The following is a 12,608-nucleotide window of genomic DNA, read 5'->3' on the forward strand; positions in this document are numbered from 1 at the left end:
AAAAAATTTCTTCCCAATATCCAGTCTAAATCTCCCCTCCCTTACTTTACAACCATTCCTGCTCATCCTGTCACAACAGGCTTTGTAAAAAGTCCCTCCTCAGCTTTCCAGGTGTCCCTCTCAGCACTGGAAGCTGCTCTAACATCTCCCCAGAGCCTTCTTTCTCCAGGCTGAGCAACCCCAACCCTTTCAGCCTCTTGTCATATGGGAGGTGCTCAGATCATCTCCATGGCCTCCTCTGGACTCGCTCCAACAGCTTCTTGTTTTTCCTATGCTGAGGACTCCAGAACTGACACAGGGCTCTGGGTCTTGTATGGATATAGATCACAAGTAAACCTTAGTTCCTGTGGGAATGTAATGGGAAATCGTTGAGGAGGAACTATAGATGTGTTCAAGTGTCCTTGCAGCTGGGATGTAGAAAAACACATCTGTTGTGCTAGTTGTTGTGTAGCCTTGTGTGCTTGATGAGTAGAACCTCTGCATTCACCTAACACAGCCCTGTGAAACTGATTCCAGCTCCGCCCTGAGAAAGACCAAAAGGCTCTGCTCTCCCCTGATAAAGAGGGGAAAAGTAGCAGTTTGCTCTCACACTCTCTAGCAAGGAGGGAGCTCCATGGTGCCTGCGTACCTAGTTGCATTTCCTCTTTGCCTCCGTGCTGTTCAGAGCTGCCCTAGATCATGAGGTAACAGGAATAAATGTATTCATTTCCTTTTATTGTTGGCTTTGTGGTTGTTCCTGCTCCCTGCCTGCATTCAGCTCGTACGCCCCCCTTCAGATGCTGGGCATGTCTCCACAGATGAGATTTGTGTGGCATGTTGTGGGAAAACCTATCTGGGGTCCATCAGTCACAGAATCGCAGAACCACTAAGGTTGTAAAAAACCTCTAAGCTCATCCTGCCCAGCCTCACCGTGCCTGCTAAACCATGTCCTTAAGTGCCATGGCCACATGGTGTTTGAACCCCTCCAGTCTGCCCTGGGCAGTTGGTTCCAGGGCTTCACCGCTCTGTCAGTGAAAGAATATTTCTTAATATCCAATCTAAACCTCCCTTGGCATATCTTGAGGCTGTTTCCTCTCCTCCTATCACTGCAGGAACACGGGGTGCCCTGCCTCCAGAAGGATGTAAGATATCCTATATAGCCCCATTTTTATTTTGTGTTGTTAAAACAGCTGCTTTATGACACCACTGTTGAAGGTTTCTCACGAAGGGTGAGAAAGAGCCTTGCGCTGTCTCTTCTCCCCGCCCTGGCTGCAGAACATCATCCTATTTCGCAAGGGCCATTTCCCCATCAAGTGACCAGTGATAAGAAAGAGAAACCAACCCCTGATACCTCCTCTCCAAAGGTCTGCAGGGTCCTAAGAGCAGGTCATCGCGGTGCACAGCCCTGGGTAGGTGACTGGGACATCCCAGTTCAACCATCTCAGCCCTGCAATTGCACCTGCAGAAACCCAACCTGTGGGACAGAAGGTGGCTTGTGGCTACGAGGGCATTAACAGGACCCACAGGAAGCCACTCAGCTGCTCAGTGCCTCCGAACCAACGCCTCTCTCTGAAGAAGCTCTGAGGACAGAGGGAGCCCAGAGGGCCGCGATGCTGGCCGTGACCTACGGGCTTGCCTTTGGTGAGTGCCAGACCCTGTGTGGGCTCCCAGAGATGGACTCGAGGCATTCAGAGACATTACACGGCTGTTTCTCTTGCAGGTGCTTGGCTGGTGGCACAGAACAAGGCTACATCAAGTGAGTATCATGAGGGGGTATGAGGGGAGTTTGGACCCCCACCCATCTTCTAGGGCTTTTCCCCAGCCCCACACGACAAAACTCACACTTGTGTGGAGTTGGCAGGGCAGCCAGACACCGGGCACTCCCCGTCTGTCTGGCAGCATCTCTCTCCCTGTGCAGGTCCCCCCACAGTCTTCATCTTCCTACAGCCACCTGGGGTGATCCCACCAGGAGGCTCCACCACCATCTGCTGCAGTTGCCGTTGTGACAGTGGGAAGTTTGTGCTGTACAGGAATGGCATAAAGCTCCGCACCCTGGAGCTGCGTGGCAGCAGGGCTGAGTTCTCCATCTATAATGCCACCAAAAGCGACAGAGGTAGCTACAGCTGTCATTACCTGGATGGAGGCAACGTGCTGGCTTACAGCAACTCCGTGGAGGTCAGGGTGGAAGGTGAGGGATGACTGTTAGCCCTTGGCGTGGGGTCAGACCGGGCAGCATGTAGCCACTTGGCTTCCCTGTCCAGGTGATGATCAGAGTTTTTTCTCTCTTCCTTGGCTTGGAAAGATGAGGACCTTCTTCACCTCTGCCTGAGCCAGGTGGTGTGATCACAGAGATCCTGTTGGCTCCTGGCATTGTGTTGAAGCACCTTGTCAGGCCCTTTCCCCTTCCCACAGATTTCCATCTTCACAAACCTGTCCTCTCCATCCTTCCTGGGCTTGAGGTGAATGCAGGAGCTTACGTGACTGTCCGTTGCACCATCGAGGACTCCGATGCTGGCTGCTTCCTGTACCTGGAGGGCCAGGCCAAAGACTTTCCCTTCCTCCCAAAGGGACAAGACAATATCAATCTCTCCCATGTGCATAAAGGCAATGAGGGCCGCTACAGCTGCCAGTGTTTCACCGGGGTCAGTTCTATCAAATGGTCTGCTACCAGTGAGCCCCTCTATTTGGTGGTGAAAGGTGAGACATCCCCCCAGCCACATCCAACTCTTCTCTTCCTCTGTGTCATCTGCTGCATCCTGGGGAAACTAGAAAAGAGGATGTGGGGTAAGAAAGCAACTGTAACACGGCTTCAAGCAGAAGGTTGCAGCTTCAGCTTTGAGTCTACCCGACTCCTCAGGGACCCTATAGGTGACCCATAGACAATATGGACATAGGGCTGCCAGGTGGGGGGCAAAGAACACCTATAGGAAGCCCCAGGGATGGCTGTATGGCTGGTAGCAGCCCAGTGGCACTGTCTGTCTGGCAGTGGCAGGGAGAACCAGCTCCATGTCCCTGTCCTCTCCACCAGCAAGGGTGACAGGTCAGAGGCTGAGGGTTGCAGGTACCCTGGGAGCAGGGATCATAGAATCATAGAATGTCCTGACTTGGAAGGGACCCACAAGGATCATGGAGTCCAGCTCCGGTCCCTGCACAGGACAACCCCAACATTCACCCTGTGTGTCTGAAGGCATTGGCCAAACTCTTCTTGAGCTGTAGGGGACAGAGCCAACAGGAGCCCTTAAGGTTCCCTTTGAACTTCCTTCACCCCTCCGTAGCCCAGGAGTTCCCTTGTCTCCCTGCCTCCATTTGCCCTGGGAGCCCCACATTCCCATTCCATCCCCCTGTTGCTCTCATGGTCTCCCTTGGCCTGGGGGGACTCTTGGTGACCAGCCCTTCCCGTTCCCTGCAGATTACACCTGGATCAACATGGTGCGTCTGGTGCTGGGTTCGGGGGTCCTGCTCCTGCTGGGGCTGATCGTGGCCGAGGCCCTGTGCACCCACCGGCTGGGGTCCCGCTAGCCCGGCCCGCAGCGCCCTGGGGCCCTGCACACAGGGCTGCCAGCAGGCGGGACCAGCAGGAAAACGGGATTCCACCCTGGCGTGGGGGTCAATAAACCATCCCTGCCCATTGGCTGCTCTGGGAGTCACTGCGGGATGGGATGGGATGTGATGGGAATGGGATAGGAATGGGATGAGGTGGGATAGGAATAGGATGGGACAGGAATGGGATGGGAGAGGAATGGGATGAGATGGGACAGGAATGGGATGAGGTGGGATACGAGTGGGATGAGATTGGACAGGAATGGGATGAGATGGAGCAGGAATGGGATGGGACAGGACAGGATGGGATGGGATGGGACAGGACGGAGTGAGATGAGACGGGACAGGAGGGGGCTGGAGTCTGGCCTGGGGTCCTAGGAGGAGGGGGCACTATGGCCTGGGAGATGGAGTCTAGAGGTCTGTCCATGTCCTCTGTTCCCAGTGTCCCCAGGGCTTAGTAACCAGTCCCAGACATTGCTCACATTCGTTTATTGTTTCAAACCACGGACGGCACACAGCACACCATGACCCGTATATATAAATTTATATCCGGGGCACAGTAAATCTATATATACAGGACCTTTACACCTCGCTATACTTGGGACACAACGTTCCAGAAGAGCTTAACCGGCTACAACAAAACTCTTTTTGTTATGAAAACACAGAGAGGAGGTGCCAATATCAAAACCACGGGGGGAAAAAAAAGAAATTAAAAACAAGTGCAAAAATGAATGAAAGTGCAAAAAAGCTTCTGTCATCATCATCACACTCCTTCCAAACCACCCCTTGTCCCCACTCCAAGGGCGAGTGAGCCGCAGGCCCCAGCAGGAGCTGGGGAGGAAGGGAGCCAGGCTGCAGCCGAGGGGTCTCCATCCCTCTCCGCTCTGTGTCCCCTCTCTGACACCCCTCCTTGTGCTCACATCCCAAGATTTACCTCTGCTGCTGGCAGCTGCCCAAAGCCCTCAGCCCTCCCAGACAGCTCCAGAAGCCTTTATTCCCCCAGCGGTGGCCCTGGCTCCGCCCCTCCCTCTGCACCAGTTTCATTTCCGGACAAAACGGAACTGAGCTTGAACTGAAAACCGGCAGCCGGGAGGGAGGAGAAGCGGAGCCAGGAGGACACAGCGATGGATCCTAAAGTCCCTAAAGTCGTGAGGCTTTTACAAGGAGCTTAAAAGAAGCAGCAGTTCCGCAGGAGCTGACAATGTGTGATCACAGCTGAGAAAGCCAAGCGTGTCCTGGGCTGCATCCAAAGCCGTGGGACCAGCAGGGAGGGAGGGGATTCTGCCCCTCTGCTCCGCTCTGTGAGACCCCACCTGGAGCCCTGTGTCCAGTGCTGGAGTCCTCAGCGCAGGAAGGACCTTCCTATAGGAGATATTGCTGTCTGTGATCTGAAGAAAGACACTCCAGGGCAGGTGGGAGGAAACCGAAAGGGAAGCTGAGTTACTTCCCTCCTGTTCCAACCTGTGGAGCCACCAAACCTGCGCTGCAGCTGTGGGAAGAGCAGAGCCTGGGCACAGACTGTGGCTGGACCCAGTGTCCTTTCCCTCTCTACCACCAGGCTGGGGGGCACCATGCAGGACTTCTGGGTGCGGCGAGGGTGCACGACACGGTGCAGAGGTCTGCCCGGACCTCAGTGAGAAAGGCCTGACCACAAAGGGAGTCATAAAATATCTGTTCTAATGGCATAGAATGAAAAAGAGGAATATAGAATCATAGAATGGGTTGGGTTGGAAGGGACCTTTACAGATCCCCTATGCCAATGCCCTTGCGGGAGCAGGGACTCCTTCCACTGGATCTGAGGCTCAGAGCCTCATTGTGGAATGTTTCCAGGTATGGAGCCTCCGCAATCTCTCTGGGCAGCCTGGGCCACTGCCTCCCCACCATCAGTGTCAAAAAATTTCTTCCCAATATCCAGTCTAAATCTCCCCTCCCTTACTTTACAACCATTCCTGCTCATCCTGTCACAACAGGCTTTGTAAAAAGTCCCTCCTCAGCTTTCCAGGTGTCCCTCTCAGCACTGGAAGCTGCTCTAACATCTCCCCAGAGCCTTCTCTTTCTCCAGGCTGAGCAACCCCAACCCTCTCAGCCTCTTGTCATATGGGAGGTGCTCAGATCATCTCCATGGCCTCCTCTGGACTCACTTTGGCTTCTCCTCTGGCTGCTGTGGGAGTCACTGCAGGATGGGCTGGGATGTGAGAGAAATGGGATGAGGTGGGATAGGAATAGGATGGGACAGGAATGGGATGGGAATGGGATGAGATGGGATAGGAAGGGATTGGACAGGACAGGATGAGATTGGACAGGACAGGATGGGGTGAGATGAGACGGGACAGGAGGGGGCTGGAATCTGGCCTGGGGTCCTAGGAGGAGGGGGCACTATGGCCTGGGAGATGGAGTCTAGAGGTCTGTCCATGTCCTCTGTTCCCAGTGTCCCCAGGGCTTAGTAACCAGTCCCAGACATTGCTCACATTCGTTTATTGTTTCAAACCACGGACGGCACACAGCACACCATGACCCGTATATATAAATTTATATCCGGGGCACAGTAAATCTATATATACAGGACCTTTACATCTCGCTATACTTGGGACACAACGTTCCAGAAGAGCTTAACCGGCTACAACAAAACTCTTTTTGTTATGAAAACACAGAGAGGAGGTGCCAATATCAAAACCACGGGGGGAAAAAAAAGAAATTAAAAACAAGTGCAAAAATGAATGAAAGTGCAAAAAAGCTTCTGTCATCATCATCACACTCCTTCCAAACCACCCCTTGTCCCCACTCCAAGGGCAGGAGCTGGGTTGCAGGAAGGGAGCCAGGCTGCAGCCAAGGGATCCCTTCCAGAGGCGAGGGAACGAGGAGCAACCCAATTCCATCCCTCTCCGCTCGCCCTCCTTCTCTGACACCCCTCCTTGTGCTCACATCCCAAGATTTACCTCTGCTGCTGGCAGCTGCCCTAAGCCCTCAGCCCTCTCAGACAACTTGGAGGGTTTCTGGGTTTCCTTCTCTCCTAAAAGTGCTTGTGACAGGCATGGGAATCACGGGACAGAGCTGGTGGCGCTCCATGGAGGGGGCACAGCCACCCTCCACACTGACAGTTCCTACAGCCAGGGAGACCTCACACCCTCACCATGCTGCCCCTTTCCATGAGGAACACCTTCCTGAGAGGCTCCAACTGCTCCCATGGACCCAGAGGCACCTGCGGACCAGCTGCCCCAGAAGACAGCCCATGCTTGAAGATGGAGCACGTAGTGGGATGTCTCTGATGGCTCCAGCTGAGCCCTGCCACCACCACTGCGTGCAGCTGCAGGGGCTGGAAGGGCGGAAGTACCGGCTTGGGGCCTTCACTCAAAACAGCATTTGACTTGAAAAAATCCTTCACTGACTTAGAAATTTTGGCTGCAGCCACATCCCTCAGAAAGCCCCCCCAAGAAGAACCTGCAGGCTAGACTCAGCTCCATTGTCCTCTCCGGCTTCTCAGTGGACATCCCTGTAAGAAATTTGGTCAGGAACAGAGGAAGGATCAAAAACTTTGGTGCTTCTGCCTTGGTCACAGCTGCTTCCTGAGGGCAGAACACCCCATCGATGCTCTGTGAAGAGGGAGGGCTGCCAAAGCCAGAGGTGCAGCAAACCTTCCTTCTCTTGGTGGAACCACAGACAAGTTCTGCTCATGGAGGACACATCGCCCGAGACACCAGGAGTGGAGGCTGCTGCCTACCCAACCACAGAAACCACCACATGAGAACAGCGACAAACCAACAGCAGAAGAAACAGTGGTGTGGCACTCCCACAAACCCCCATCCACATGCACACACACAATGCTTTGGGTCTGGTTTGGTTTAAAGGAAACAAGAAGGTTAAAAGTTTAACAGTCAATAGCCCTTGACCACCTACAGACCCTGCAGCTCTCACCCTGATGAATCCAGAAGCGGAGTCAGCCCGGAAACTGGTGAACTGGTGCTCAAGAACAGGCGAGTGTGTGTGACAGCCCCATCACCCTTCCAGCAGGGTTGGTTTTCCTGGCAGCTGCTCCCCACACAGAGCTTGGACCTGGCAGTGACCTGGGATTGAGCTGTACAGCCAGACCCCACAGCCAAGTGAGATACCCTGGCAGTCCGGTCTGCTTTGCTTCTGTTCTTGTAGAGGTCAGAGGAGCTCATGGAAGGCGGCATCCTGCGGGCACAGCCTCCTGCCAATGCCCAGCGCCTGAGCATGCGCCTCTGCTGGTGTCCAGGCAGAGCATGGCCAGAGCCGATGGTGTTGGTTGTTCCCAGTCGTGTGGACCAGCGATTGCTTGGGTCATGGCTCCTCTTCCCCTTCAGCAGGGATCTTCTGGGCTCACCACCACATGTGCTCTCCAGGGCAGCCCGTGAGAGACAAGGCTCTCCATCCTTCATGCAAGTTTCAGATCCGACACCTGGGTAGCAACTCCTCTCCAGGCACCCAGGAACGCTTTGGCCCTGCCCCAACAGGAGGAACGACAGAGGAGGAGGGAATGGAGCACACAAGAATAGGATGCTTTCATGAGATGTTCCCTTATAAGCTCAATAACCATTTCCTGTGCAAGGGTATCAAGAGCCAAAGAGGAGCCATTCTGTTCCAGACCACACCTGGAGAGGTCTTGGCACCGTTCACAGAGAATCTCACAGCTGAAGGTCCCAGCGCCCCTCCTTTTCACCCCCAGCACAGTAGCCCAGCAAGAGACTCCCCATCACTGAAGACCAACTCCAGGACCATTCACTGTCTATCAGGTGTGACTTGGGGAGTGACTATGGAACCCAGGGATGTGGTTGTTCCTTCCCACTCCCCCTCTCTCCACTACACTGTTTGGAGAGATGGAAGAAAACAAAAAAAGGAAAAGAGAGGGAGAGCTGCCTAAATCAAACCCAAGCATTGACAAAACAAACACATGGAGTAGTTGCAAGTCTTATGGGAAGAGCAAGCAGCAGATGTTTCAAGAGCTGGTCAAACGTGACCTCAAATAGTCAGTAAGAGAGTCAAAATGCTACATTTCCATGGGAAGCCAAGATTGACCCAGGTGTGATGGCAGCTCCCAAGGCAGTGCTGCTCCAAGACACGTTGCTGGTGCACTTGCTAAGATTCCTTCATCCCTGTCTTTGGGCACTGGGAAAGGGGGAAAAAATTGTTTTGCTACTGATATGTCACTCATGGGAATGGGAAAGAAAGCGGACATGGGACTTGGATCACATCACTGTGGACTACAGAGAGTCTTGGAGGCAGATGCTGCCCTCCAGCACTGTCTGACCACACCACTGCCCAGGAGGAGCAGAGACCATGGCAGGAGCAGCGCGGGTGCTGCCGGGGGACACAGGAGCAATCAGAACTACCTGGCATGCTGCTGGGATCCCCTGGCCTACTCAGCCTCTCCTCTGAAACAAGGGACAGTGCTGCATGGGCATTCCCAAAGTGCCCACACCTTTGTTGGAAAGGTGCTGCGTTGCTAAAAGGACAGAAAAAAAAACCAGTTAACTGCTGAATGTCTTTTAGCTCTTCAGGTAAGGAATCAGGGACAGCAAGATCCTGCTCTTCAGACGCTAAACCTGAGGGCCTCACAAGGGCAGAAAAGGGGGAGAAGGCAGCTCAGGATGGAGTCAGCAAACTCGGGAATGCCTTCTGAAGCGAGCTGTGGATCTGCCTGGGGAGGAATGGGTGCTTCTTGTCCTTGGCACGTGTCTCTGCTCTGGAAAGGGCCTCGCTCCTAAAGCGTGGCCTCTCCTTTGCAGATGATGTTTGAATTGCTGCAAGGGGAACAAGTGACTCGAGCAGCCTTTCTCCTGGAGACGTGTTGGCCAAGCCAGCCTGAAGTGCAACAGGAAACAGAGCTTGTTCTGCACGTGGGACCCTCAGATTGCTGTGGTAGAGGAATAAAGCACAGCTGCTGGTGGTGGGCACAGCGGCAGCCAGGACACGTTGCTCCCTGGAAGAGGCAAGAGGTAGGCCACTGGTTCCCAGTGCAGAGAAGGGGCAAAGTAAAGCCATCATCTGGCTTTCAAAGGGGAAGCCAAAAGAATTCAGAGGAAAAGGCAAATTGAGCAGTAGCTCCTTGAGTGCACCCTTTGGGAATGATGTAAACACAAGCCTCTGCAGAGGAACACATTGAGGAAACCCAAATCTCTCAGCTGCTGAGCAAAGCTAAGACTGACCTTTGAACGGTGTGCATGGGCAGTTGGTCCCTTCCCTTACCTGGGTGGCTTGAGCAGCAGTGTCAGCCTCCAGCTGCTCCCCTCTCCACACTGCTCCCCCGTCCCTCAACACCCCCCAGGCCGGCACAGTCCCAGCAGGACACGGGGCACAGCTGCCACGCCAGGACAGGCTGGTCCCATGTCCCCCCTGTCCCTGCAGCTGTCCCCGAGGCCGGGCCTCAGCCTGTACCCAGCGCTGGAGGAGAAGGGGCAGAGTGGAGGGGGTGGGAGAGGATGGGAGATGGACTCGTAAAAGAGAGGAGATGCGTCAGCCGAGAGGACATGAGCAGGACATGACAAGCTGCTGTTGGTCGAGGGGAATCTCTGTCCTGACCAGAGAGTTTGGCAGCACTGGTGCTGAGGGTGGGACCTCCCGATCGGGCCAAGAAAAGTCACTTTAAGGTGTCATCAGCGTTCTTGAACATGAGGATGGCATTGTAGATCTTGAGTGCTGGGCCCAACTTGACACTCATAATCTTGACGATGTCAGCCTGCGTCAGCAAGAGGAACGCTTCGCCATCAATCATCTGGAGAGGAGAGCACAGACAAAGGCGTTCACGGAAAACCCAGGCAGTGACTTCCTAAGGACAGCCAGCATGGGCACAGCCTGGGGACGTGCACAGGCGCACTGGCCCTCAGCCTGCTGCCACAGATAAGCCAAAGAAGCAGGGCAGCGGCCACCCACAGCACCACCACACTGACAGATAAGCCAGAGCTGGGAGCTGGTGTGCCCAGAAACAGCGTGAAGATGGGGGAAGGCCCTTCCAGGGGCCATCCCAGAAGCTCACGCTGCAGCTTCAGCACCACACAGCAATGGCACCAAACTGCTGGGCCAGCGAGAGGGTGCACGTGGGGAAGAATGAGTGGGTGAGGAGTAGGCAGCTTCCCTCAGGAGGTGATGGTGCAATAGAGTTTCCAGGACCACCACTCTCCAGCTCCCCGTCCCAGGCTTCTCAGAGGGGCTGTCCCTCAGCCACGCTGGGAGAACAGGGCAGCACAGCATCTCAGGGGTCAGCATCTCCCCCTGCCACTGCACACCCGAACACAGTGGGACTGCCGGTGGCATCACTGCCAGGTGCCAGATATGCTTTTGGCATTCAGCAGCAATCTGCTGCAGGAAGGACACTGGGCAGTTCATCCCTGTCCTTGGCCACCCGCACTCATGCCCCAGCCCTTCTCACCTCATCCTTGAAGAGCTTGGCTTGGTCCTCACAACCCGTCAGAGTCTGAACAAAGCTAAAGACCTTGGAATAAACAGAGAAAAATGTCAATACAGAAGCAACGTTTCTGTTGGGAGAACCCCTACGAGCCACATCCTCACTTCCACAGAGACATTTTGCACTCCATAAGGTAACACGTGGCTGTCAGGGCAAAGGCTGCAGTTGCCTCCCATGCCTAGAGATAACCCTTAGAATCATAGAACCACTAAGGTTGGAAAAGACCTCTCAGCTCACCCAGTCCAACCGTCAGCCCAACCTCACCGTGCCTGCTAAATCCAGTCCCCAAGTGCCATGGACACGTGATTTTTGAACCCCTGCAGGTATGGTAACACCATCACTGCCCTGGGCAGCTGGTTACAGTGTTTCACCGCTCTGTCAGTGGAGAAATGTTTCCTACTAGCCAATCTAAACCTCCCCAGCACAACTTGAGACTGTTTCCTCTCATCCCATCCCTTGTTCCTTGGGAGAAGAGACCAGCACCCATCTCCTCTGTGTCTTTCCTAGAGTGAGGGGCTGAAAATTGAACCCAGGATTCAAGGTGTGGCCTCACCAGCACCCTTCCTGGCACAATCCCTTCCCTGCTCCTGCTGGCCACCCCATGGCTGATCCAAGCCAGGAGGCTGGTGGCCTTCTTGGATACCTGGGCCACCACTGGCTCCTGTTCAGCTGCTGTTGACTAGCAACTCCAGGGCCTTTCCTGCCGGGCAACTTTCCAGCCACTCTTCCCCAAGCCTGGAGCATTGCATGGGGTTGTTTTGGCCCAAGTGAAGAACCCATCACTGAGCCATGTTGAACCTCATATGATTTACCTGGGCTCATCAATCCAGCCTATCCAGATCCCTCTGTAGACCCTTCCTACTCTCAAGCAGATCAACACTCCTGCCCAGTTTGGTGTCATCTGCAAAGAATATGCAAAAGCCACCACACTTGGATATGCACAGTGTCACACCTATAAGTGCAACCACCCTTGGACGAGGGCACAGGTGCTGGCCTCTCAAGCCCTAGAGCAGCAATTCCTACAGCAGTTCCATCTCCAGCACAGCGAGATTGTTCCCATGGAGGGGTCGGGGCAGGAGAAGGGCACACAGGAGGGTGCTGGGGAAACTGGGCAGGGCTGGCTGCCGGAGCTGGGGCCAGACATGTGCCATTGCAGGCGCCCAAGAAAGCGAATGATGGTGATGACGAAGAATCTGATGTAAAGTTTTCTTTACAGGGAAGTGATATCTGTAGAGTCTATGGTTTAATTTTTTAACTTGGCAAAGTTAAAATTGATTTCTTTGGAAAACTGTAAACATGCTAAAGGAGGAGATTGCCGCTAGTTTTCAGCTGCCTGCTCTGAGAAGGTCCTGCACCTGAGTCGGGGCAATCCCAAGCACAAACTCAGGCTAGGCAGAGAATGGATTGAGAAGGACTTGGGGTGCGGGGGGATGAGAAGCTCCACATGAGCCAGCAATGTGCACCCACAGCCCAGAAACCAACCACATCCTGGGCTGCACCCAAAGCCGTGGGACCAGCAGGGCCAGGGAGGGGATTCTGCCCCTCTGCTCCACTCTGGTGAGACCCCACCTGGAGCCCTGCGTCCAGTTCTAGAGTCCTCAGCACAGGAAGGACATGGAGCTGTTGGAGTGAGTGCGGAGGAGGCCACGGAGATGATCTGAGGGCTGGA

General features: G+C 54.4%; 2 protein-coding genes across 12 annotated transcripts in view; one reads left to right on the forward strand and one right to left on the reverse strand.

The window, feature by feature from the left end:
- The first annotated feature begins 550 nt into the window (after positions 1 to 550).
- LOC104063237 (immunoglobulin superfamily member 1) lies at positions 551 to 4,432 on the forward strand. 4 transcript variants are annotated; one of them, XM_009565398.2, is made up of 6 exons: positions 551 to 683; positions 1,170 to 1,620; positions 1,700 to 1,735; positions 1,898 to 2,167; positions 2,392 to 2,676; positions 3,389 to 4,432. In XM_009565398.2, exons 2-6 carry the CDS (start codon positions 1,590 to 1,592, stop codon positions 3,496 to 3,498), a joined length of 732 nt encoding a protein of 243 aa, XP_009563693.2. In that variant the 5' UTR covers positions 551 to 683; positions 1,170 to 1,589; the 3' UTR covers positions 3,499 to 4,432. The 4 variants fall into 4 exon arrangements, with proteins under 4 accessions (XP_009563693.2, XP_053937573.1, XP_053937571.1 ...); XM_054081598.1 differs by lacking the exon at positions 3,389 to 4,432 and having other exon boundaries at positions 1,170 to 1,365; positions 1,445 to 1,620; positions 2,392 to 3,369; XM_054081596.1 differs by lacking the exon at positions 3,389 to 4,432 and having other exon boundaries at positions 1,170 to 1,343; positions 1,445 to 1,620; positions 2,392 to 3,369.
- Positions 4,433 to 4,645: 213 nt separating this feature from the next.
- The window catches only part of L3MBTL1 (L3MBTL histone methyl-lysine binding protein 1), a 38,409-nt gene continuing 30,446 nt past the window's right edge, over positions 4,646 to 12,608 (reverse strand). For 4 of the 8 annotated variants that reach the window (XM_054081302.1, XM_054081306.1, XM_054081305.1 and 1 more), the window contains exons 22-23: positions 10,904 to 10,966; positions 4,647 to 10,249 (exon numbers count right to left, since the gene is read on the reverse strand). In XM_054081302.1, coding sequence (XP_053937277.1) covers positions 10,115 to 10,249; positions 10,904 to 10,966 — 198 coding nt within the window. In that variant the 3' untranslated portion in view covers positions 4,647 to 10,114. Of the gene's footprint in view, positions 10,250 to 10,903; positions 10,967 to 12,608 lie in introns of all 8 variants that reach the window. The other 4 variants (XM_054081303.1, XM_054081304.1, XM_054081310.1 and 1 more) reach the window with 2 other exon arrangements.

Source organism: Cuculus canorus, chromosome 16 (assembly GCF_017976375.1).
Source record: "Cuculus canorus isolate bCucCan1 chromosome 16, bCucCan1.pri, whole genome shotgun sequence".
Lineage (NCBI taxonomy): Eukaryota > Metazoa > Chordata > Aves > Cuculiformes > Cuculidae > Cuculus > Cuculus canorus.